The sequence below is a fragment of the Phoxinus phoxinus genome (assembly GCF_949152265.1).
Source record: "Phoxinus phoxinus genome assembly, chromosome: 15".
Taxonomy (NCBI): domain Eukaryota; kingdom Metazoa; phylum Chordata; class Actinopteri; order Cypriniformes; family Leuciscidae; genus Phoxinus; species Phoxinus phoxinus.
Window position 1 is genome coordinate 14185927 of NC_136890.1, and position 27587 is coordinate 14213513.

Below are 27587 nucleotides of genomic sequence, written 5' to 3' on the forward strand. Positions count from 1 at the left end.
CAATGGTACAACAGCTTTATTTACAATAATTAATCATTTTCACATGTACAAAGTTTATTAAAGTCCTGCATTAAATAATTTAACAGTTCTGATTACCACTGAATATAAACATAATTTAATAGTTCATAAATAAAACAAACAATAAACAGTGCACAATTACCTTGCTGGACCTGAACAGTTCATTTATATACAAATCATATCTAGTTTCCTCCGCTTCTCTCCTAACCTCCAAAACAGCCATGAAGGTGCAATATATGTAACATTACCTGAATGTGCTCAGGACAATAGTGATAATAAACGATGTAAGTTGTGTCTAAAAGCACATTTAACTGTAAATATCTGGCTTAATGGCTTTAAATGATACATAGCCTATGTTAAATATTTCAATGGGCTGCATGCACGTGGTTAATAGATGTTGCCAAACAACACTGTAGCCGCCCACTTCACATACGCAATGCAATGTTTGAAAGGAGAAAAGCACTTTCACCCTAAGGAAGGCTTTCCATGACCGCTCTAACATTGCGGGTCAAGTGGTGATTCTACAGTTCCACCTCACAAAGACGATTCATGTGGTTTCTCATGGTGTCAGCATGCAGGCGGCCATCTTGCACGCCACAGCAGAAATGAGAGCCGCGCCACGACCGCTCCCTTCTTCTGATTGGATGAAGGTAATTTTGCAGTGAGGAGTCATTTCCCACACAAGCTTATGGAACCTCTCCTTGAAACTGGATGGAAGAATTGGAAGGTCAAAGTAGGAAACACATTTTAATTGTGTTTATATCCCTTACTCATCATGTCAAACTGCTTCCTCTTAATTTCCCCCTCATTTATCTTTGTTTGCCTAGCCTCTCTCTCCTCTTGTACTCACCAAGGATGTAGTTTGTAGACAGAGCCATCGACTCCCACAGTGATCTTCAGTTCCTCTTGACAACGCCGTTCCCTCATTTGGTTGATGACGCCAGCGAGTCCGGCTCCGCACATGTGTGCGGCTCGCGTAGACACACTCTCACATGCCAGACGCACAATGTCACAGTCCAGCTCGGACGGCAAGATTCCCAGTGAACTTAGGATGTTATAAATCTGCTTTCTGTCCCCTGTGTCACTGAAAGGAATATTTTTTAAATATATTATAATCTTTTCATTCTGGTTTGGCATATCCCTTGTGAAAAGTACACTTTAGCATGATTTATAGATATTATATACTTTGAAAGAAGATACTTAAGTGCGAACTGAATGTTTTTGGAATCTTAAAGTCAGGGAAGGTGATTTGTTCCAGAATACTTTTTTTGTTATGCTGCTTGAAAGACTCTTCACATCCTGATAGCAATCACTAAGTTAAGTGGTCTAATATGTATCTCATCTGTGGAAGCCGAAAGACCATAAAATGTTCGTCCAATCATTGCACTCGGACCGAATGCAATGATTGGACGAACATTTTATGGTCCTACGATGTCCTACCTGCCTGTCAACATGTATTTTTATACCACCCCGCTCACGCAGACATCACACTTCATCAGCGCATTTCATGCTATGAGTCAGTAGCCGAGTATCTTTTACAGTTCCTCCTGAACCACCCCATAACTACCGTAATTTGGAAGAGCAGAATTTGGAATCAGGTCAGTGCTCTTTAACCCTTTATATTCGCACCGGCCCGCCGGCGGGCCCGCGGCCATTATATATTTTAAACAGTAATATCCTATACTAAACCTAAACCAATCTTGACAAACTATATGTCATTTGAAAGCTTAAAATCTCTAGTTTTCATTTGTGGTGACTGATTTTTAAAATACATTACAGAGGAGCCGTAATTTATCAATTTGCAACAAGAATATTTTCATACTCCTAAGGCGTGTTCAGATCTTTATTTTGAAATAGTGATGAACATGAAAAATCATGAAAGAATGGTAGAAACCTCAGTTTGTTTTCATGCCAAGAGTTCAAAAGATAGCATCCATTCAATTGTTTTAGAAAAAAAGGTCTGAAAATGTTTTAAATATAAATAAAAAAATTATAGATTTACCATTTGTGATTCACCATTCGTGGCAGCGAGCTACAATGCACATACGTGTTCTTTTTGTGTTTCTTAGAGGTTGAATTCATTAAAAAATCTGCCAAACTTCCAACACTACTTCTGAATAGGATTTCTACTTAATAAATTGTATGAAAATTGTAAAAATAATGGTTCAGATCCCTCAAACAACATATGGAAATGGAGGCGCCCTTATATGGGCAGTAATGTCAACTAGTGAAAAAGTTTGGTACTGCGCCCAAACAAAATCTCACTGAAAGCTTATTTTTTTAGATATCAACCTAAAATTTTAAACACAACTTGTTCAGATTTTTGCCTTTGATTTTTTTGCATTTTTAGAGTCCTCCAGGTTTTGAAAATATATATTTTATATAAAATATGAATAATTAAATTTTTAACGTTGTACATTTTCATAAACTCAAACTTCTATAACTTTTTTTCTGTTTAACTTTCTTAATTTATTTCTCTTCTACAAAAATCTGCCAAATGTTTTCTTAAAAACGAGACCAATCTTACATCTATACTCCAAAGCATTCTTGAATTACAACCATTTAAGTTCGGAATGTGCATGTTCATGTATATTCAAAAAAGGGGGGCGCTTGATAAGGAGTTAAAGGAACTCCGGACAATTTTAACATTGAGCTCATTTTTTTGTAAATTTGGAGTGCTGTCAATATAGAGAACAACGACAAAAATCGGTGTTGCCTACACTGTGTTATCCTCTTTTTTAAATTTGCACCCTGTTGACTTCAATGGGGCACGTTATAAACCTGCTTTTAACCTCTTAACATCTTTGATGTGTCATTAACAAGTGCCCAGCCATGTTAGATGATTCCTTCAGAGTGAACACGAGTGCATCTGACTGCAGTAGATGTGAAAGATATGAATAAAAATGATGTTATTTCAGCCAGCGCAAATACCTGTATTTACATCCGGTTTTCGGTCGAAGTCCAAAGTAGTCGATTGTCGAGTTCAAGCACGTGATCATAGCAGAGCCCGTCTACGGAGAGCCTGTTCACTCCCTATTAAGTCCTATTGTACCGAATTTTGGTTGTAGTTCCACCAGAGGCGATCGCCCCCGAGTGCAAAATGAATGGGAGTCTATGGGGCTAGACGGCTAAATTTGTCCCTTTCAGCCGATTGCCGTTGAGAAATCTCATATTTGATTGTAGGTTTGGCAAGTTCAACATGGGTTATAGGTCGAAAATTGAATGAACGAGTACTTATGTCCTTTCGATTTCTTACAGGTTGAGTTGTTGTTGCCCATAACACGCTATCATTCTTCTAATGAACGCTGATTGGTCAGTGAAGGACTGGTTACGACCAGAGATACCGCTTGATGGCATCATGGCATCTGAAGCGGGAACAGAATGTATTCTAGCAGAAACTCTTCTAGCACGTGTATTTACCTGTGTCAGCTGTGCTGGCGATGCCTCGAGAGAAAAGAAAGTGTAGAGCGCGAAAGCACCAAAGTGCCTGAAGGATTGCCGTAAAGCAGTATCTCTGGTCTTACGATGTGTATGACGTCATTGACATTTTGAAAGACTTTTTAAAGCAAATTAGTGACTCTAAAAAATCTAACACCCAGCAATGTGCAATTTCTTTGCATCTCCTTTCGAATACAACATTCAAATTACTAGACAAAAAATTATATCTTGAGAAAAGTGGATTTTGAGGGGTATAGCTCCATAGACCTCCATTCATTCTGCACTCGTCCTGTGAGCGCCCTCATATGGAATCAGAGTGGAACTGCAACCAGTCAGAAGCCGGAAGTGTAGCGAGAGTGAACCTTCTCCCCTTATTAGACATTCTCTGATCATAGGTAACTAAACCTATGCGCGTGAACTCGACAATCGACTACTTTGGACTTCGACCGAAAACAGGATGTAAATACAGGTATTTGCGCTGGCTGAAATAACATCATTTTTATTCATATCTTTCACATCTACTGCAGTCAGATGCACTCGTGTTCACTCTGAAGGAATCATCTAACATGGCTGGGCACAGGGCAGTATAGTTTTGCATTCCTTTTAAGATTTTACTACAAGTGCACATTCAATACAATTAAGTGTTCTTCTTCACAAGGACTGTTAGAGATTCTGAAATAAATTTTTAATTGATTTTTTTTTTCAGAAAACCAAACTTAATATCTTAAGTTATTTTGCTTCTCAAGTAAATGTATCTTGATTTCGGAATGTTTAAATATAGAAATCTCTATTTGTATGCAGCAGTTCAGTCCTACCTCTCAATCTGTGAGACAAAGCGAGTTTCAAAAGCTCCTCGTGTTTTCAGCAGGTCTGAGGCTTCGCCGTTAAACAGCAGATCTTCATTCACTAGTTTTAGCAGCACAAGACGCACAAGCTCCCCCATATACTTCCCACCAATCAGCTTCTCATACCTAGAGATATGAGAGAAAAATATATGTGCATATTAGATCAACATTGACAAAACATCGACAACTGTCATCAATATCAAGTGGCTCAAGTTCAGCAGCAAAAATAAAAAAGTGAATGATAGAAGCCTGAGGATAATCATGAAATACAAACGGCCTAAAGTGACATGGACAGAGTAGCAGCCCATTGACCTCCACTGTATCTTCTAACATACACTGTAAATACCCATTAAGCGAGCAGCTTCACTAATGATCTCCTTCCCTGGCCATTAATCCAGCCGTGTGTATTCCAGCACTGACGTGGCTACCGTCAGTGTCTCCACATGTACAGAAAAACAACCCTTGTCACCTGGAGACCACATAAGAGCTCCAGGCTGCTGATCTACAGTAACTAAGCTCTTCATGAATTTGGAAGCATGTAAGGACATCTGCGTTTCAGATTCGGCCACTGATCAAACTGCTGTTTCTACAAGTGTGTCTAGTTACAATATGATCTCTGCGGAAATTGTGCATGTATCTTTGAATATAACAAAAAGTTTGATATATATGTGAAACCATAGCATAGACTGATGTCTTGTCTACAAAATATCATGCATTAAATATTTATTTCATAGATGAGCTGAAATAACATGTTCCTGCGATGCATAGCTCTATATTTTTGTGAATACTAGTTTAAAGCACGCTTAAATGATACTTAATTGTAAGTTGTATTCTGAATTTGAAGACATTCTCGGAGAGATTGGAATGGTAATGGTAATGGATATGGCAATGCTAATGTATTTGGTCTTGTGGAATAGATCTGCTACGCTGCTGCTGCTGCTGCTGCAGAGCAAGTACCGAGATTTTCTACTGCCAAAACATTCACAGACATTGCTGTGAGCACGTGAGACATGCTGCTGCACATCTAACATACATGAATAACCTCCCGGCCCGTAGCAGATCTATACAGGTGGAGCTGGGGAAGGTGGAGGGTTTCTGCCAGTATTTGACACTGCCAGTATTTGAATGTTGAGCCGCAGCTCATTGGCCGCTGATGCAACAGCAACCAATCAGCTGCGCTATCAGATGGCGATGCAATCGCTACTAAATTAGTTAAAGACCTATCAGCCGGCGTCATACAGAGTTTCATGCCAGAACTTGGTATATATAGAGTGGGACCCAAAAGTCTGAGATCACTAAAAATGCTTCTATTATATAATTATCTATTGTGCTTCAATGGAAGCAATTAATAGTGCAGAAATATTTATTATTCATTTTACTTCCTTTGTTTGTTTTTTTTTTGTTGTTTTTTTTTAAGTGGTAGAACTTTCTTTATTTCCGGATTTAAATATGAATTTATATTCCAGAATATTAAAGTGGTCCCAGTGGCTTCTATTTTACATGTGTATGACGTTATATCATTATATCGTGTTCTAAAGAGCATCTTGTGCTTCAGTGGAAGCAATAACTTGTGCAGAAATATTTTTGAAAAATTAAATATCGTTTTATCTCACAATCTTTTTATTTTAGTTTTTTATCTTCCTTCACTGTAAAAAAAAATTAACCTCTCCAAGTCAAAATATTCTAGTGACTGGTCACATCTAAATTTTTAAATTGGCCCAAGTGAAATTCTGTAAAATAAATTGAATTAATTGTTGCAATAGTCTGTTAACATTCAATGAGTGTGTGCTCAACGCTCAATGAGAAATAATATGTCAGACTAAGTGAAAAATGTAGATGTTATCAGTCACTAGACAATTTTGACTTGGGGATGTAATTTTTTTTTTTACAGTGTTTGTTTGTAATTGTAAAAAATGTAACTTCGTTTATTTTCAGATTTAAATATGAATTTGAATTTCTGATTGTCAAAGTGGACTCGTAACATTTGTATAATTTATTAAAAGTATTGACATATTATATCATTCTATATTATATATATATATAATATTCAAGAAATATTGAGAAATATTTAAGAAATTAGAATTCCAGAATATCAAAGTGGTCTTTGACCACCACCACCACCACCACCACCACCACCACCCAAAAAAATATTTTTATATTTTAATATTTAAGACATATTTCATATTCGTTTTATCTCCTAGCCTTCCTTTGTTTTTAATTGTAAAAATTTTAACTTTGGTTATTTCCAACACTACCAACATAGTGCTCAGTGGCATTTATTTTACATTTTTATAATATAGTAAAAATTATTACATATTATGTCATAAAGAGCATATTGTGCTTCAGTGGAAGCAATAAATAGAACAGAACATTTTAAGAATATCCTTTTTCTATCTAGGCCTATTCATTTTACCTCATAACACTCCTTTGTTTTTATTTCTTTATTTTTGTTAATTTCCCGATTTAATTTGCCCAGAATTGTTCAGGATCACTCACAGCTGACGTCCAGGGTTTAGTGACGTCTCATCAACGACCCGATCGTATTCCAGGCGGAAGTCCTCCAGTTCCCCGTTGTCCCCGAACGCTCCCCACTCCGTGTTCACACACATCCTCCCCTCCTCTCCTTCCACCAGCTCCACCTTACGCATCTCCTCCATATAACACGCATTACAGCCTGTACCTGAGAAACCATGAAAAAAGGAAAACAAAACAAAAACCATTAGACTAAAAGCTTCGGGCATATTGCTTTATAGCCATGCTGTTTTTTCCGGAATGGCTGTTAAAATATCCCATCTTCCTGTTGTAAAGTTTATGTCCGAGCTCTAATTATATTTACATGGGTCTAAGTGTGTGAGGTCACTCTCTTACCTACTATCATGCCAACTTCACAGCTGCGGTCTTCATAGTAGCAGGAGATCATGGTGGCTACTGTGTCATTCACCATGGCTACCACATCCATTTCAAAGTCCTAAAAAAAAATTTGATCGCTTTTATAGGACAGCCGTTTAAGCCGATTGTTATAAGCTTTTAAGATGTTTAATGTACTTTTAGTTTCAGAGCACCTTTCCATTCCCAGTTAGACAAGATCCCAGAACAGAATTTGTGCTGGAAATGTTTAGTATGAAAGGTAACTCATGCATACTAACCCCTCTCCGTTTAATGGCATCTCTCAGTAGACCCACAATGTTATTGCCCTCAGCGCCAGAGGCCTTGAAGCCTTTAGTCCAGTTAAGCAGAATGCCCTATTACAATTTAAACATACAAATAATATGTTACACAACGTTGAAAAAGCACGTCCATCTCTTCTCTTCAATGACGACATGTTTACTGATGAGAGGGCGGGACAACCTGTCACTCACATGACATCACGGCAATAGCAAACCACAACCATCCAATCAATTCCCAATGGACAAAATCTAGTCCCGCCCTACATTTATTCTTGTTCGAGAAGCGTTTCTCTCGGATATACGTCACAATAGAGAAGAAAAGATTTTCGCAACTTCCATTTCATGCTGACTTTTGGTTGCAGAATGAATGCAGACACTGACCTTGTCTAAATCCTCATGACGGACTGGAAAAGAGAAGGTGAATCCCAGTGGAAGCTTCTTATGTTTCAGATTATGCTTGTCCAGGAAGTCAGATATGCACTCGGCAATGTAGTCAAACAACTTTATGGAGAGAAAACGGGGTACAAACTGAGACGGAGGAGACTAAAATGTCAGAATATGTGTATGTCTATATTGAATGTAGGCTACAGAGAAATTTGACCTTTTTAATATCTCACCATTTCAGCTGTGCCGGTCATTGCGTCTTCAGGGATGCAGTACATGTGATTCTTGGTCTCCACCTTCCAGCCTCGCTCTTCATCCTCGCCCACTTTCACCAGCATCACTCGAAAGTTTGTCCCTCCAAGATCCAGTGCCAGGAAATCACCCACTTCTGAGATGAGTCACACGAATCAACATCAGCAATATCATGAGTCATACGAATCAACATCAGCTTCCAGGGAAAGACCATTCATTTAGACTTTTCGTCAATGTACCCCTCCTGTTATTATATAAACTAACCTAAAAAGAAACTGATAACAATTCAACTCAAAGCAAATAACAATATGTTTACTTCATGCCACTTAAAGGGATAGTTCACCCCAAAATGAAAATTCGTATAATTTACTCGCCGTCAAGTTGTTCCAAACCTGTATGAATTCCTTTCTTCTGCTGAACACAAAGGGAGATATTTTGAAGAATATGGCTACTTCAAAATATCTTCTTTTGTGAAGAAAGAAAGTCATAAAGATTTGGAAATGAGGGCGAGTAAATGATGGCAGAATTAATAGATGACAAACTGTCCCTTAACATGCTTGATAACGGCATCAGATTTCAGATGCAACATAAAACATAAAAAAAAAAAATCATAAAATATATTTGTTAAACATTAAATTATAAAATGCAGCATATAAATTATGCAAAATAAAAAACGTTTTTTGTTTCATTTGACTATTTTGTATTTAGAACTTGTATTAAGAGCTCTTACCAGAGCCTTCAGGTGTGGAGCGGACATAAGTGGGCAGCATTTTGACGCTGGCTTCATCGTGTGTTTCCACACGCAGTCCCCTCTCCATCTCTCTTCGCATTCTCCTCATCACTTCCTCTTGGTCTTCTTTACTCAGATGGAATTCAGACAGAATTTGGTCCACCTGTAAAATATGTCAGAGAGAGAGAGATTCAAATAAGTCAATAGTTTTAAACAGTCATAATTTGATTTTAGCAGGTATAATGATCCATTCCCATTATTTGGGCACCCTTAAAGTCAAGTCTCTTACCATGAGAATTCTCTCCATTACTGACTCAAAGTCACTCGGTATCCTCTGCCTACGAGCTGAGGAAAGACACGGCATCTTTGCAAGTCTTTCTAAACAAGTGTAGGATGAGCGTTGATTTGCTAAAGTTTGAATGTGTGTGAGGTGCATGGAGATGCTCAGCTGTTTTTATGCTCCGGTGAAGGAGGTGGAGAGGTGTGGTCAAAGAGATCATTGCCCTCTGTACACACACACACACACACACACACACACACACACACACACACACACACACACACACACACACACACACACACACACACACACACACACACATACACACTTAATCTCAACCATCACCTTGGTAACCTAGCTGTCAAGGCCACACGTGTGATCATGTGCTTCACAGTGAACATGACCTGAGAAGTTCAAATTGTGATTGATACAATTGTCTACAATTTAAATAAATATGTATGAAATAAAAGCAAACATTAATAATGTTTTCTTCTTTGTATGTGTGCTATAACAGACATTTGTGCTTGCAGAAATGTTTGCTTATATTATTCTCTATATTTTAATATATTGATATATCGAATGTAATGTAATTTAACTTTTTTTTTTTTTTTACACCATTTCGGTTAAATTCAAAAATAGCTACTGAACTTAAACTCTTGCTAAATATAGATGACTTAGTTTGCCCAAGGCAAACATTTATCCTGAAATAGGTCTGCAGGAATGTGATCTGAGGGAAAGTCCAAACATCTAAAAGTTTATCGCACTCTAGTCTAATGTTGCCTATAGTGGTCAGATGGGGTAAAAAAATCTGTTCAAATTCAGATAAATGTGATTACAGAGAGATCTAAAATTACTCCAAAGGCATTAAAAAATATATATTTTTAAAAATAACATTTAAAATATATATGTTGACATTTTATCAAGGCTAAGTTTATTTGAAACTTGATGGAAGTTCAAAAAAGCCAAGAGATAGATTCAATATCAAGTATAAGTTCTTGCCGTTTAGAAAATTTATTTTGAACTGGAAGTTCAAGAAAGCCAAGAGAAAGATACTAAACATAAATAATTGAGTATAAGTATAAGTTTTATAAAACTGCGGTTTAGAAAATGTGTCTCTGCAGGCCTGGTGAGTTTTGTGCTGACGGCTGATAACATGAGTGTGTTGATAGTGGACACTACATGCCCCACATTTCTTATTCCCACCCAAGAAAAATCCTAATGCCATATCATAACATTGCATTATAAAGATTGTGCTTCAGAGTTCGAACTTTATTGCCAATGGTTTGTGGAAAGCCTTTTTCTGTTCCAGCACGACAAAGCTAGATCCATATTAAAAGCCACGACTTTGGCTTTGTAGTGTATGTTAGATAAAGTTCTCATATATGGGTTAGTTACATAAAGTAACTCTCTCACACACACACACACACACACACACACACACACACACACACACACACACACACACACACACACACACACACACACACACACACTTACGTGTGTCAAGACCTTAAAAGACTCTGGTCATAAAGGTGGTCAAACACCCCTAGTCCCACACCAACGGTCACAATACACTACTAATATTGCGAAAGGTGCTTATCAGTGCAAACAGAACTTTATTTTTGGACATTTAGCATCTATTCTTGGATTCAAATGCTTTAAATAGTTTAGTTAAAGAACTGAGCATTAATCGTATTAAAAAAATACCATAGAAATTCCCCACACAATAATCATAATATATGCATTTGGATCACAACATAAAATAACACTATAGTTGCTCAACTGATGCATTGAATCATCATGTAGGAACAGATTTTGTGTTATTAAATGCACATTGCAAATTTAGACTGCGCATTACTATAAGCAAACCTGTCCTGAGTATAAAGTAATAAAGACAGACAGCTATCACCATAATATTTGTACAGCCGTGGCTTCTGTATGTTGTCTAGGCTTATTCCAGAAAAATGTATGTTATGTATTTTTATCATTTTATGAGAGAGTCTGATAACTGTAGTTAAAGTTAATCATTTATCAGTTTTTGTACTGAACTGTGTCATTAGCATTCAATTTTATAATATAATAATGCATTGAATGCAAAGCAAACAAGTTAAGGTAACTCAAACCATTTAAGAAAACCGATTTAAAAACTAATATTAATGAGTACAGTTTGAGTCCACTTGAGAACTAAGGGGCTGTTTACATTACAGTTTTCACCTATAAATGGAAAACTTTTTATGTGTTTTTTTTACCGTTCATTTACACGACAACACCATTTTGGGAGCCTGAAAATGCAAACTTTTGAAAACATGTTTCAAAGTTCAAGTTTTGTAAAACTATTCTGTTATCATCTCCGGGAAAACTACTAAAACATGAATTTGTGAGAACGGTGACAGGTTGCACATGCGTATTACGTGTTCAGCCTATAGGTGCGTAGCATTTCTTTACAAAGTGACATCGCCAACTACTGGCCTGTCAGCAGAATACCGCATTTTTAATCGTTTTTGCGAATCCTTGTGTAAGGGGATCGTTTTGACAATGTTGTTGTCTGTATGTGAAAAATACTTTTCAGATATCATTCACGGCGTCATCAAGGTACGCCTTTGTTATTGTTTTGAATAAGTGACCTCTAGCGGCTAAACTTACATACTGTGCCTTTAACCATAGTACAACCACACCTGCATGTACTATAATAGCAAAGAGATCCAGCATTGATTTTAAAATAAACCAACATGCTGTTCTCAACCTAACCACTAACTCTACTCTTCACCACAATAGCAACCCCCTAAAAACAAACATATCAGAAACCTTTATAAATTCTAACATTAAACTCTAACAGATCACCCCCGATATTAATCTTGAGCAAAAACACTGATATTAAATAACACTTATTTTTAACATTTAGGGTACGTTTACACAACACCGATGTACTAAAAATGGAAAAGTTTCTCATTTGCGTTCTTGCATATAGACAACAACATTGTTTTTAATGTTTTTAATGAAAAAACACTGTATTCTGCTGCTAGGCCAATAGTTGGCGATGTTACTTTGTAAAGAAAAACTACACACCTATAGACTGAACACGTAATACGCATGTGCATGACCGTTTTCACAAATGTGTGTTTTTGTAGTTTACATGGAGACGATAACGCTTATCGTTTTCAAAAACTTGCACTTTGAATCCTGTTTTCAAACGTTTGCATTTTCAGGCACCCAGAAAATTAATTAATGTAAATTAATGGCCAAAACGCATATAAAGTTGAAAACGGTGTTGTGTAATCCATCTCTGTATTGAAGATTCAGCTAGAGTGACACATCACACACATGGAGTTCGTCCAAGGTCATGAACCATTGGATGACAGTTATGAGAGCAATCTCGCAACAAAGAAATCTACTGTGGCGTGAGGGGGAGGATCAACGAAAGGTGAGCAGATATTCGCAGGACATTGCAGCATGCTTTGATAAACGGTACATTCCAGGCAATGACTTGGACAGAAACCAAGTGCAATTACAGTACAGTAAGTGTAGAAAAAATAATAATTCTGATTTAAGAAAGTACCATTGACAATATGGACTACTTTGTATATGAATAAATATCCACTTTGTGACATAAATTCATTTTTGGTTAGGGACATTTTTGTGTGAATTGTGGGTAAAGAAACTATCCCCCCACCCCCCCCCCCCCCCCCCCCCACACACACACAAAAGAGAAGAGATTTAAACATACATTTTCAGAAGATACTTTACCTTGTTCATGGTATGAAGGTCCATGGTTTGTCTTCCTCATGGGCGCATCATTTCAAAGAGAAATGCGTGTTAGGTGTAGGTTTTCCTCGGTTCTTCCAGCTCAATGCAAATGGCTCAAATGAAATAAAAAAATATATGCGTAAACCGTCGATCAGCTTATCCAACTTTCTTCATGGTCAACTGTGGATATTCCAATTGTCACTCACACCAAATGGTCCTTTGTGTGGTCCATTTTTAATCATCCAAGTGTCCCAACACCAAAGTCCAAATAGTTTTGTATAGCCTGAATAAGTTGTTCAGTATTTTCATTCCAGTTTACTAATTCCTTGTCCAGCGTTGGAGGTGTACCATCAAAATGATGCTCAACCAGCTTTCCTTGCACCACTAAATCTATCTGACCCAATGATAATGACTAAACTTACAGAATCATGACTGCAGTTTGCCTTTTAACTTAATAATCTGAGTATTGCAATCCTTTGAAACACTCTATTGAGGAAAAGGGGTTTCATTCATAATTTTCCCCCTCCCGACTCCCTGTAACTTAGGCAACAAAAGGACTGTTTCCTCTAGTTTTGTAGAAAAATACCAACACCTGTCTCCTTCTACGCCAATTCAGACCGCAGGCCCTTCTTGTTGCCGTGGCAAACTCGTCACCTTGGATATCTGTGAAGACCACACACCACTGATATGGAAAATACTTTGCTTGCCCTGGGTTAAGTGCCCAAAGGAAATTGTTAAATGAGGCAAAATTACTTAGGAAAACATTGGAGGAGTACGAGTGTTGTTTGGTGAAAATGAGTGACAGTCTATCTAGTGTTCGCTTAACACTAACCCTAACAGACAATCGGATATTTTATATTGTAATATGGAATTACAGAGAAATGGTTATTACTTTTGATGCAATACTATCGGCCAAAGATAATGAAAACAAAATATATGGAATCTGATATTTAAAGCTCAATAGTGGGTCAAGCTTGTTTGGTGACGCAAAGCCACCTTGAGAGCTCCTTTTATAGCCAATAACAAAAAGATTTATACTGTTGTTCACTGCAGCAACTTCTTATCAAATCAACTTTTAAAGATAATACAGACAGTAAAAGTGAGAACCTCTCTCTTATACGAGACCTGTACCCTGGTACAACAGTGCTGGTCCTGCCCCATTTGTCACTCTATAGGCAAGCACTAAGTATTGTTGTGTAGCATTAAATTGAACCAAGGCTCTTTTTGTTAATCTTCCAGAGTCAAACATTCGTGTAAAAGCAAAATTAGAATGGAAACGGCACTTTTAAGGTTGACCGTATTTTTCGTTTTTGGTCAAAATGCCTTTTGAATGAGTGCCACAGGGGCACTTCTATGATAGCATCAAAATCGCTATTTTTAAAACACTGAGAAGGCTCGACACAACATAAAACTGTGCTCAAGGTATCACCAGGGGCTCTACACATGAACTTGAGCATTGACCACATTGTTTGTGTACGCAAAGTTTACTAAAAAGAAAGGTTTTGTACGGCTCACTTTATCAGTTAATGTTTCCGGTGGCTGGAATTTTTAAAAACATAACAAAAATGTTATCATGAACAAAAATTGACCACGAATAGACCTGGCACATGGAAACATGGAGCAGTATAGATACTTCAATACATGACAAAGTATCAAGGCAAACATGAGAGCTTAAATACACAAGGACTAATGAGTAACAAGAAACACCTGAGCATGGTCAAGACAATAAACCAATGACAAACAGAGCAGATTATTGACAAGTGACACCTGACAAGATCACATGCGGGCAAGGGAATCACATGACAAACCAGGAAACAAAGGAATCATGACTACAAAATAAAAGACATGAACCATGAGCGTGAAACAAAATAGAACCTTGACAAAAAATCCTGAGGGCGGTGGAGCGGATGCGGTCTTGTGGGAGGGATGGAGGGCCAGGCCCGTGAAGGAGGAGAGGACATTAATCATGGCTTGGAGTCAGGAGCGGTGGCGGGCCTGGACCATGGAGCAGTGGTGGGCCTTGAGCGTGGAGCAATAGAGGACCTGTGCCATGAAGCAGTGGCTGGGCTGGGCTGGGCCATGGAAAAGAGTATTGTGGTCCAGTGGTAGACCTGGAATGTAGGGCAATGGCATATCTGGGCGGTGAAGCAATGGTGGACCTGGGCCGTGGAGCAGTGGCAGGCCTGGACAAAGGGCCTGGACAAAGCCATGGACAAAGGCCTGGACAAAGCCATGGTGGTTCAGGTGGCCATGGTAGAGCCAGCAGTGATGGGGACCGCCAGGGTGGAGTTTGCGGAGGAGTGGACTAGATATCCGGAGGCCATGGCAGAGCAGCAGACTACAGGAGATCAGGAGGCCATGGGGAAACAGAACCATGGAAGTCCTTCCTGACCGTTACAGAGCAGGCGTCGCTGGCATCCATGGCCGTGACATGGGGCACAATGAGTTCTTGAACGACCTCTGTGGCCGTGGCATGGGACACAATGAGTTCAGGGATGGCCTCCTTGGCTGTAACATGGGACATATTGGGAGACTCTGGCGTGGCGGCCATGACGTGGAGAGGCTCTGGTGTGGCGAGCATGACATGATTTGACTCTGATGTGGTGGGTACTGTGGAATTGCAGGGTTCCTCATTCACAGTCCCCATATACCGTAAATGAGGAACTACTCAGCAGTAAGGCATAGTCAATATATTTAGCCAAAGTTCATGGGAAATTGCTCTCAGGCATACAAAGAAAGTAATTAAGTCCATGGTGAAAAGTGTCCTTTAAGACATGACTGTGATCACATGGATTCCTATTGAAATGGTTGGATTTTGCCTGAGAAATTGGCTGAACAACGGTAAATGTGATCTCACCTTAATTCATAAATGCATGGGTATTGAAATGACTGGATTTGGACCACGAAAATTAGCTGAACTAGATCTGTCTGCACATTTAGGGGTCGTTCACACAGAACAAATTTTTCCAATGCTTTTCTATGTAAACATGCGTTAGATGGACATGTTTGACTGTCAAATCTTATGTCTTTTGCAGCATCCTGCACAAGACACCCCATTTCAGGGCTTGATATGGGATTAAGGTAAGAACCGTACTGTACACTGCTTTGTCCGTCCATTGCGGCCCTATCTGAATTAGCCCTGTATGGGCTATTGGAACCCATCGACAAACTCTTTTGGGGCCAATTCCATAAGCTCATATCGTGGGCTAATGGCTGGGATGCCATTTCAAACATGCAGCTCACAAAAAACATGTTCTGTGTGAATTCCCAAGAAATCAATACAAGCTGTCTGAATGATCCAAAGAACCATTATGCTAACCCATATGACCCATTGACCCAACAACAACTCTGAAGACTGATTCATTCACCATTCTGGCATTTCTAGCTCTAATTCTAATATGGGACTTTATAAAAAATAAACTGGTATAAAGAGTACTATTTAAAAATGACTCCCCATGCAAAGTGCTGTCAAATAGTCTATAAACGGTTTTCCTCACACACTGTACCCAATTCAATATTTCAGTTACTGGGACTGTGTGTGTCCCAGAGCTTTGCTCAAGGATATTATATTGATATGGATCCTTTGTAGTTTTCCAGGTCATGGGCTGCCCTAATTTGGCTTGAATATGTAACATTTGTACTGCCAGTCTGCCACTCAGACTCACATTCTATGTCTCAGGCCTTTGTTCCTTCCATTCACATTCACTCAGTTTCATTGCATCCATCCATCCATCCATCATTTTCATCCCTTAAAAGCTCTAGTATTTACTCTCCTATCCTCGTCCGCACGTCCTCGTTCCCTGGTGGAATCTAAGTACTTGTGCTGTTATCATGGCTCCTGTATTTAGGAGGCTCTGGGTGCCCATGTATGGGACCAACAGAAGCAGTGCAGACCTTTATAGAGAGACGAGTGATAAGAGTCCTCATACATAAAGACTGAGCAACACCCCTGACCCAGGAGCACATACACAGAGCAAAGCAGACAGTGAACATGGTGAGTGGACACGGCTTTTTTTTTTAATGGTTTTTGAATATAAAGACAATTTGAATTTAAAATAGAAAGGATTTATAGTGTATATAGAAGCACTATAAGCTCTTGAAGTAATTAAGTTGGCTTGTGAAAGCCAATTTATTGAAATCCTATTTAAACTTATTATTATTCTTCTTCCAAAACTGTTGACTCTATCTCGTCCTAGAGCTTTAACTCTACATACTCCAAACTCGGCTCAGACACTCAAACTGTTCTGAAGTTAGTTGCTATATCTTTTCAGACTGATCGGACTTACGGTTTTCCTATAAATGACGATCAAACTCGGAAAAAACTCCCATTGACTTAACATTGCGGAATGTTCAGATTTTCAAACTCCCCAACTGCCAAAAATTCAAATCAAAATCCCTTGAAAGCCTAGACTAAATCAAACTGCCATTCTATACACTATATGAGCCATTGAGACTCATGTAAACTCATCAAACTCATCTATCTATCCTCCTCAAACTATTTTAAACTTCAAACTAATTTAAACTTCAAACTAATTTAAACTTTTTATGAATAAAAACTATAAAAACTCGCTCGTAGGCACAAGGCCGCAGGCCTTGTGCCTCACCTTAGCCCTAACTCCAGGATGCTAATATACACTGAACTCTGAACTCTTAGACTCATGTAAACTCATCTATCTATCCACTTCAAACTAATTTAAACTTTGAACTAATTTAAACTTCAAACTACAACTCACTCGTAGGCACAAGGCCGCAGGCCTTGTGCCTCACCTTAGCCCTAACTCCAGGATGCTAATATACACTGAACTCTGAACTCTTAGACTCATGTAAACTTCAAACTACTTTAAACTTTAAACTCATAAACTCATGCATTCACTAAACTCTAAACTCAAAAACTCTTGTGTGTGTGTGTGTGTGTGTTAGAACACCCTAGCAACACCATAGCAACCACCCATAACACCCTAGAAACTGCCTAAAATACCTTAGAACTCCCTAGCAACACCATAGCAACCACCTATAACACCCTAGCAACCACCCAAAATACCTTAGAACACCCTAGCAACACCATAGCAACCACCCAAAACACCTTAGAACACCCTAGCAACCACCCATAACACCCTAGCAACCACCCAAAATACCTCATAACTCCCTAGCAACACCATAGCAACCACCCAAAATACCTAAGAACTCCCTAGCAACACCATAGCAACCACCCAAAACACCTTAGAACTCCCTAGCAACACCCTAGCAACCACCCAAAATACCTCAGAACTCCCTAGCAACACCCTAGCAACCACCCAAAATACATTAGAACTCCCTAGCAACACCCTAGCAACCACCCAAAATACCTCAGAACTCCCTAGCAACACCATAGCAACCACCCAAAATACATTAGAACTCCCTAGCAACACCCTAGCAACCACCCAAAACACCTTAGAACTCCCTAGCAACACCCTAGCAACCACCCAAAACACCTTAGAACTCCCTAGCAACCACCCAAAATACCTCAGAACTCCCTAGCAACACCATAGCAACCATCCATAACACCCTAGCAACCACCCAAAATACCCTAGCAACCGCCTAGCAACCACTCAGAACACCTTAGCAACCCTCTAGAAACACCCTAGTAACTTTAAACTACTTCAAACTATACTTTAAACTAATTTAAACTTCAAACTAATTTAAACTTTAATCTACTTTAAACTATTTTTAACTGTAAACTACTTTAAACTTTAAACTACTTTAAACTAATTTAAACTTCAAACTACTTTAAAGTTTAAACTATTTTTAACTGTAAACTACTTTAAACTTTAAACTTCTTTAAACTTTAAACTATTTTAAACTTTACACTAATTTAAACTTCAAACTACTTTAAACTTTAAACTAATTTAAACTTCAAACTACTTTAAACTTTAAACTTTTTCAAACTATCTGGTCCAAACTTTCACAAGCCAACTTAAAGTTTGTTTCAACGAACTTTTTAATCTAGTTCTTCAATTAATATTGTTAGTTAATATGAGAGAATTTAGCCAATAAAATCATAAACATTTCCTTGAACATTTTTTACATTAGTCTCAAAAAAACGAATTTTTATAAACTACAGTGTATTATTGCTGTGGATGTAATGTTATAGGCTGCTTACCGGGTGCTTCCAAATATTACATTTATTTAAATTTTCTGTCTTTCTTACTCACAGGCTAGTAAAAAAGCTGCATCTAAGAGGGGGAAAATTGCTCAAAGAGGCTCTTCTAATGTCTTCTCCATGTTTGAGCAATCACAAATACAGGAGTTTAAAGAGGTCAGTCTTTATATTTTTTATATGAAAACCAAACTGAAAAAAACCTTACAGGTTTCATATATGAATACTTTGAAACAATGTGTACTGTGAAAACCGTGATACGATTATAAAAAGCTATGGAGGGCACAAGCAGAAGATGATGATGGATTGCTTCAATATAAGAAATAATCTAGTACAAATGTGATGTACATTATGTGCTTCTTTTTAGGCATTTGGCTGCATAGATCAGAACCGGGATGGAGTTATTAACAAATCTGACTTGAAGGAAACTTATGCACAACTGGGTATAAAATGCATTCGCTTTAGAGTTTCAGAATACTGTCATCTTACATACAAAACATCATATAAGTAATATTTAGATAAACATTGAGTTCTTTGTTTGTGCAGGGAAGCTGAATGTGAGTGACGAAGAGCTGGAGTCAATGTTAGCAGAGGGAAAAGGGCCCATCAACTTCACTATCTTCCTCTCTCTCTTCGGAGAAAAGCTCAATGGTAGGACTACTAAACTTTTCAAGATCTTTTGATGAATAAGAAAATATACGTCTTAAAAGAACAGAATCGATATTCCTATCTCCATAACAGGCACAGACCCAGAGGAAACCATCCTTGCTGCTTTTAAACTCTTCGACCCAAATGCTACAGGAGTTGTCAATAAGGATGAGTAAGTGTACAAAACAAAAACACAACAACATTACTGTGTTTTAGCCTACTGTGTGTTTTTTAAAAGACATTTGATGTATTTGGTGTAATTTTGTTTCAGGTTTAAGAGGCTGCTAATGAACCAAGCTGATAAATTCACAGCAGACGAGGTTAATATTTGGATTTTTAAATATTTAATGAGTAAAAAAAATCAATAGATACCCACAATGTTGCCCTGCTATCACAAAGACCAGGATTTTAATAGCCTGTGTTATGAGGTTCTGTGATAAGAATGTGTACTTTTAGAAGAATCACTTAGGCGTTGGTCTAATCTACTTGATTCTATTTCAGGCTGACCAGGCTTTTGCAGTCGCTCCAATTGACGTGGCTGGGAATATTGACTATAAATCACTTTGTTACATTATCACGCACGGGGATGAGAAAGAGGAGTCTTGAATAAAGACAAATCTTCCATTTCATTTCATGAACTTTGTCATTTCAGTTCTATCTGCAGTTATGTTCATGTCAACCCTCTGGTGTATCAGCTTTCATTATTTAAACCTTTGTTTTGAATTTTAAAATGATATTTATTCTGATAGTGCTAGATATAATAAAGGCAATGACTTCAAATGTATTGCTTGTTTTCTTTTAATGAGCAGTGCATGGCAAGATAACATTGTAATGGATTCATAACACAAAACAGGATCTTATGTTTCGAGAGAAAAAAAGGGATATGACATGAAAGCTATACAGCTCATTTATTTCAGTTTCATGAAATTACATTCAATCAATATGCAGAATATACATATGATTAATATCATACTATTTCTGAACATAACTAAGAAAAGACCACAAGGGTGGAATATTTGCTCACTTGTAAACTGTCTCTGCTGCCCTCCACAGACAGTTAGTTGAACTGCATTTAGTTACTGGAACTTGTGAGGCCCTTGAATTCTTGGACATAATGGCGCATTTTCAAAAAAACAAAAAAAAAACAATCAGTTGCTTTGTTTAATTATTTTAAAATGCTGCAGGAAGAATGCATTATGCGCTATTTTAAATAACGTGTTTTTGTTCTATGATAAACTATATTTAGGATAAAGAACCAGAGAATCCAACTTTTTCAGAAAAGAACATTAATATTTTGCCCTTTTCTTCCTCATGCCATTCTAAACCAGTATGGCTTTCTTTAACAAAAAAATACATTTTAAAATGTCTATTTTAATGGAGTTCAATGCTGATTGACCCGAATATTCTTCAAAATATCAACTTTTGTGTTCAGAAAGAAATGCATAAAGGTTTAGAACGACATGAGGACTAATGACTTAATGAATAATGAATAGGTACCTACCAAAATTCATTGTTCAATTTAAAAAGATTTGTAAAAAGAGCCTGCTAGCCTGTGTATTACTACCAATATAATACAATAAATAATAATAATAATAATGTATTGTTTATATAAATAAATTATACTCTTAATTATTATTATTTTTTATAAATGTCTTACTTCCCTTGATTTTCCACGTAAAGTTTACATTCATTCAAATTGAACCTCGAGAAAGAATTCCTTTGGCTATTTGAATCTTAGAAAGTAGGCTAACTAACATAATCTATAATATTAAAATAAAATAGCCTAAATGTTTTAATATAAACTATTTATTATTAATACTATTAACTTCAATGACACATTAAACAGACTTCTCTTTTCACCCCCAAGTTTGTCACATAAAGATGGCAATAATTCAAATTAGACCTCGACAAACTTTTGCAGATCCATTCCATACAAATACGACATGCAAATAACCTGTGGATTCCGGAAGTGACACAGACGCGCATGTGCAGAACTGTCAAACGCAACAGCGAAAGAATGGAAACTCAGCGCTAATGTCATCATCACCACCCTAACACTAAAAACACGGCTCGACTGATGTGACATTTACCTCTCAACCATGGGACCTCCACTTAAACTACTAAAACAACTCTGTTGCTGCATCTTGACTGGGAATCTGCTCTCTTTTCACCCTCAAACATCGGCGTGCTGAATGAAAACAGTCCGCTGGACTCTGAGCGCGAGACCTGACAATCCGTGGACTGGAAAAATGTGATTCAGGAAATTCAGGCGTAGTTTCACTCGTCCGGTTGTTTACACGTTTTTTCGGGCGGTTTTTCTGCGTATGTAAAGTACATTTTCATTCGTCGTTGTTTTGGGATAAAATTAACTGGGTTGGGATAGTGACACGTCGCGCGCTAAGCTAATTTAGCATTTAACTCGGGTGATTTAAACGCACAATAATCCGTTTAGAAGGCGTTGTAGCTTTAATAGACGCACAAAATCTACATACAAAACGAGAGGAATAAAGTTAAAGTTAACAGAAGTCGTGGTGGGTCTGTGTAAGTTAGTTTTGATTGGCCTGAGTTAGAATCAGTTAAAGGTGAAGCGTCACATTAAATTAATTCGACGTTTTCTCGTGGGATGCCTACAGACGGGGTCAGGTGATGTCCTGCAAGTGAACTTCTCAGCGGGGTGTGTTTGTCGAGGATCATGATGGCTCAGCTGGAGAATGGACGTGTGTCGTCTGATGATACTATGAGTGTGATGACTCTGGGCAGTCAGTTTGACGAGGAGAGCTCTTTCGGGTCGGACTCTGAAATCAACGGATTCACCAGCTCGAGACAAATTGACAAGTATGGATTCATAGGAGGAGCCCAGAAGTATTCAACCGAATCGTAAGTGCATTAGGGTGCAACAAGGGTGTTAAGTTGATCTCATCAAATCCTGTTTGTGTTGGTTGATCTGGGTAAGGCAAAGTCACGTGATTAAGCATGCTTGGGCTTCAATGGGTGTGTGAGTAACGTTAGTAGGAATTTAGGAAAGCATTTTGTAAGTAATGTAGTTTACATTCTTGACACAGTTTAACAGAAGAATTCAAAACAATTGTGTGTGTGTGTGTGTGTGTGTGTGTGTGTGTGTGTGTGTGTGTGTGTGTGTGTGTGTGTGTGTGTGTGTGTGTGTGTGTGTGTGTGTGTGTGTGTGTGTGTGTGTGTGTGTGTGTGTGTTAATAATTGTAGCCCAATGGTAGAAAAAATAAAGCGCATGCCTTTTCTAAAGGTTATAGTATATTTTACTTCTGGTAGCAGGTGTTGACTGTTAATGAAACCATTTAAATTAATAATAACGATTGATGAATAAAGAGTAAAAATTTATTTGGGGTTATGTTTGGAGTCAGTATTTTTTTTCTTCTTCTTTTATTTTTTTAAACTTTTAAATAATTTAACTTTTTATTAATCAATGCATGTTGTTAGAAAATATTTATATTTTGAATAAATGCTGTTCTTTTTTTTACTCTTTATTCATCAATGAATCCTGAAAAAAGTATCACAGGTTCCAAAAATACTGTTTCCAACACTGATAATAAATCAACACATTAGAATGATTTCTGAAGGATCATGTGACACTGAAGACTAGAGTAATGGTGCTGAGAATTCAGCTTTGCATCACAGAAATAAATTATATGTTAAAGTATATTAAGATAGAAAACCATTATTGGAAATTGTAATAATATTTCACTATATGACTGTTTTTTTTTTTTTCTGTATTATTGGTCAAATAAATGCAGGCTTGAAGACTTATTTCAAACACATTAAAAATTAGTAATGTTTCCATTTCAAAAATTTTGACAGGTACTGTCTGTGTATACACAGCTCGGCCTCATTTATAAAACTTTGCGTAGGATTTGCGTCAGAAGTGGCGTACGGATTAAACATAGGACTTGCGTACAGTACGTACGCACAGAAATAGTTTTCCCTTAATGCAGTTTTCCCTTAATGAATCACAATCAATTCTAAATGTAGCGCAGCTTTTGCGGCTTCATGTCACGCCCATAGTTGCCCATAAATAGTCCGTGAAACGCCCACAAGTTAATATTCATCGATTGCGAAATCATGGCAAACACAGAGAGGAAATCAAAAAAACGTAACTTCACTCAATGTGAAGTAGAAGTTATCGTTGGCGAGGTGGAAAAGAGGAGAAAAATGTTGTTTGGAGGCACAGTGTGGGCATTACTAATGCCAAAAAGGCACTTGAGTGGCAAAAGGTTGCAGACGCCGTAAATCCTGTAGCCTCACAACCTCGGACCGTGGCCGAAATTAAAAAGAAATAGTCGGACATTGTGCGTCATTACGCATTGTGATGGGGCATTTTATTTCCATCCATTTAATTGCATCTGACAAGCTACAGATGTCGGTTATAATCTACGTGGAAATGGGAAATAGTTCAGTGCAAATGTAATTTCTTGCAGCTTTCTGAATGGTTGAGACATACGTCATACGTTATTTTATCAAAAATAAAACAAACTAAAGGCATATGCATGCATACCATGATTCCGTAGCTGATGAAGAAATTTTTACTATGAAAACAACTTTCCCCAGTGGACAATTAATACATCTATCTATCTATCTATCTAATTATTAGAGGTCGACCGATAGTGGATTTTACCGATAACGATAGCTAGGTTGGGCCATACTTGCCGATAACCGATTAATGAACCGATAGTTTTTAAAATTGATACTGGATAAAAACAAACATAACACTCCAAGTAAAACAGTGCTGAACTTTATTATAAAAATAAATAAAAAACTGTATTGAACCATGAAAACATGCTAAATGAAATAAATATATAAATGTGAATAAATATTTAAGTCAATAAAAGACATTCATTCAAACTGAAACAAAAAGTAATACTCTAAATAACAAATAAAACCAGTTACATTCAAAATGTAACTATTTAACTGTTCTTTTCAAGCCAACTTAATTAATAAAAAAGTAACAAAATTTGTATTAAAATGTGAAGATAAAAAAAAAAAACGAAATCGAATGCTTTTCTGATTCGTAATGTTTCTGTCGGCTGTATGAACATCAGTTTGCTTACGTCTCTAGTTTTAAATATGCAACTTCTCTGCATATTTAATGCATAAAAGTGACCAGCTGGATATGAACTAATGCAAATAGAGGTAACAATTGTGACATTAAACATTCGGGTCGGACTTACGTTTATGTTTGTCAGTGTTTTAACCGCTTGAGGTAGCCTACTACTAATGTTAGCGTCCTCTCAGCCTCGAAGGCAAACAAATACTGTTGTGCTGTTCTTTCTCTACTAATGCAGCATTTAGTCAACAAATTAATCACTTTATAATATGACAAAATGTACTGTATACATACATTTGAGCTGTCGGTGCTTTAAACGCGCGTCTGATGTCAGCGCTCTCCACGCAGCATGTGCTCTCAGTGCAGCACGCAGAGTCACGTGTCGAAATAAACAACACGAGGCACGAGTTTTTATTACACCTCTAGAGGCCGCTCTTGTACTGCATCATGCCAGCAGACCCTTCTCAGCTCTTACACAGTGTAATGAATGACAGCGCGCGCTTCTCAGCCGCTCCAGCAATGGACGCAACCAGGAAAAACTATCGGTATATATTTTTGCCGATAACGATAGTTCCACCAGTCAACAATCGGTGCCGATTAATCGGCAAAACCGATGAATCGGTCGACCTCTACTAATTATCTATCTATCTATCTATATATCTCCCTAATTATCTATCTATCTGTAATTGCATCTATATCTGCTCCGCCAGACGGACACATAAACGAGAATATCAGGTTTATACATAATTTCGTTCTGTTTACCATATTATTTATGAGGATGAATTGCATAACATGCCAATATTAATGCACAAAATATTTCACTTTTCTTTTTGCAAATATGTGTTAATTTGCATTCCAGTTGTAATTTTCGTTTGATTTTGTTTGTTTTACACTGCAGATCGATCGAACGGGTGTTCGTGTAGGACTTGTTTTGTGAAGTCTTCATGTTATTTATGAGAGGCAGTATTGCCATTTCTTTTACACAACGGTCTACAATTTCACACACTTTCACGTGTTTCTTCCATCTGCCGACGTTGTCGCACATTTTCTCGTGAAGTTTGCTTTTTATAAATGGCAATTATTTGCGTAGAGAGCGGCGTACGCCTTCTTTTGTGCGTACGCAACGTTTATAAATGAGGCCCCAGGTCTTGTGACTGTTTACATCAGCCAAGTAAAATGTTCGCACAAAACTAGTCACTGAACTGTCAAAATTTCACTCAATACATTCCTACATCCTTTTTTGCCAAGCAACACAATCCCTCTCTTTAAAAAAAAAACAAAAGATAAATTGAAGGTTGGCGGCTGATCAAACTTAAGCAAACAAAATCAAAACAAATCATGTATATTTTCAACTCATGATTGCATGAATTTGTTTTGTGCAACTCGTTGAACCAGTTTAGACTGATGTAAGAAACTGTCAACTTTCTTTTCACTGGAAGTGGGCATAAACAGTTTTTTGTTAGTTTTCATTGATGTGGTTTAAATGGAGTGTCAAGGCGTTTCATCCTCACTTGCTCTGCAGCCAGTTGCAGTCTTGTTAAAACTTCCTGTCTTTTATCAGCGAGACATCTGCCTCAGGTTAGTGTCTTTATTAAAGACTCTGCAGTCTACAGAGGACAGCGCATTCATGTCATTTACAGAGCCGCCTGGATTTGGGATCGTCACCACGTCATTATTAAGAATTAGCGGTTTTGAACAGTAGCCTGAGACGGCGGCAGGCTCGTCTATTCATTGTGAATTGTTAAAGAGAATGGAATAGATGAGTAAGTGATAGTTGTCCCTCTGTACTGAGTGTACAGCCGCTTTTCCGTTTCCTGTGGTTTATGGGATTTCTGGTGCCCTGAGGTTACACCCTCTCTGCCAGCTACCGGAGAGAGACCGGCCCCAAACATAACCTAGCTCATGGAATCTGTTCTAGGTTCCTCCATGTTTGGTCACAGTTGCTCTTGAAAATGAAAAGGAAGTAAAACCCAAGTTGCAGCTCAATAGGTAAAACATTGAAAGAAACATTGCTTTCAGATCAAATTTCTAGTGGTTAAGATTAGTGTCTAAGTGAAGGGGAAGCTAGCTGGTGGTTGGTGTGCTGCCAAACTGATATTTAAATATCTAGGCCACAAGCTAAATGGTTTAAATTTGACTCGGGAGAAACACAGGTGCAAATATTACAGGCCTATTCCATCACCATCGTAGCCTTAAGGAAAATAGTTAACCACAGGTTGAACCCAGGGAGAATCTCCCTGAAAATAGTCAGGATGAAAGTGTCTAGTCATCTACTAAATGGCTATTTAACTGCTTACATTAGTCGGGAAATTTGTTTCCGCTTATTCTAATTCTGTGATAATTAAGCTTGTTTCCAACACTTGTTTTCTCGTTCATAAATGTGTCTAAGATTTAAAAAAAAAAAGTTTTTGAAAGTCTCTAATTCTCACCAAGGCTGCATGTATTTGATCAAAATACTGTAGAAACGTGAATATTGTTAAAAAAAAAAATATTTGAAAATATTTTTCTATTTGAATCTATTTTAAAATGTAATTTATTCTGAATTTTCAACATCGTTACTCCAGTCTTCACAGTCAGTGTCACATGATCCCTCAAAAATCATTCTGATTTGCTGCTCAAGAAACATTCCTTCTTATTATCAATGTTGAAAACACTTGTGCTGCTTAATTCTTATCAGAATTCTTTGATAAAAAGAAAGTTCAAAAGAACTGGAATGGAAATCTTTTGTAACATTTCAAATGTCTTTTCTGTCACTTTTGGTCAATTAAATGCATCTGCTGAATGATGGTTTTAATTTGATCAAAAAAAATCTTACTGACCCCAAACATTTGAATGGTAGTGCCTAAAAACATTTCACAATTTGTTATGACT

General features: G+C 37.5%; 3 protein-coding genes across 4 annotated transcripts in view; 2 read left to right on the forward strand and 1 right to left on the reverse strand.

Annotated features, from left to right (window-relative positions):
- gck (glucokinase (hexokinase 4)) lies at window positions 1-25102 on the reverse strand. 2 transcript variants are annotated; one of them, XM_079636441.1, is made up of 10 exons: window positions 9124-9255; window positions 8835-8997; window positions 8086-8240; window positions 7850-7969; window positions 7448-7543; window positions 7170-7269; window positions 6798-6981; window positions 4272-4427; window positions 869-1102; window positions 1-725 (listed from the first exon to the last, which is right to left on the reverse strand). In XM_079636441.1, exons 1-10 carry the CDS (start codon window positions 9196-9198, stop codon window positions 578-580), a joined length of 1431 nt encoding a protein of 476 aa, XP_079492567.1. In that variant the 5' UTR covers window positions 9199-9255; the 3' UTR covers window positions 1-577. The 2 variants fall into 2 exon arrangements, with proteins under 2 accessions (XP_079492567.1, XP_079492568.1); XM_079636442.1 differs by lacking the exon at window positions 9124-9255 and adding an exon at window positions 25011-25102 and having other exon boundaries at window positions 2-725.
- On the forward strand, window positions 16707-20419 carry myl7 (myosin, light chain 7, regulatory). Its single transcript, XM_079637670.1, has 7 exons — window positions 16707-16852; window positions 19052-19153; window positions 19362-19437; window positions 19541-19645; window positions 19736-19814; window positions 19914-19962; window positions 20144-20419. The coding sequence occupies exons 1-7, from the start codon at window positions 16850-16852 to the stop codon at window positions 20246-20248; spliced, it is 519 nt and encodes a 172-aa protein (XP_079493796.1). The 5' UTR covers window positions 16707-16849; the 3' UTR covers window positions 20249-20419.
- The window catches only part of tbc1d10aa (TBC1 domain family, member 10Aa), a 20467-nt gene continuing 14481 nt past the window's right edge, over window positions 21602-27587 (forward strand). Inside the window, exon 1 of the mRNA XM_079636440.1 lies at window positions 21602-22519. Within this exon, the coding sequence (XP_079492566.1) occupies window positions 22335-22519 (185 nt within the window). The 5' untranslated portion in view covers window positions 21602-22334. The remainder of the gene's footprint in view (window positions 22520-27587) is intronic.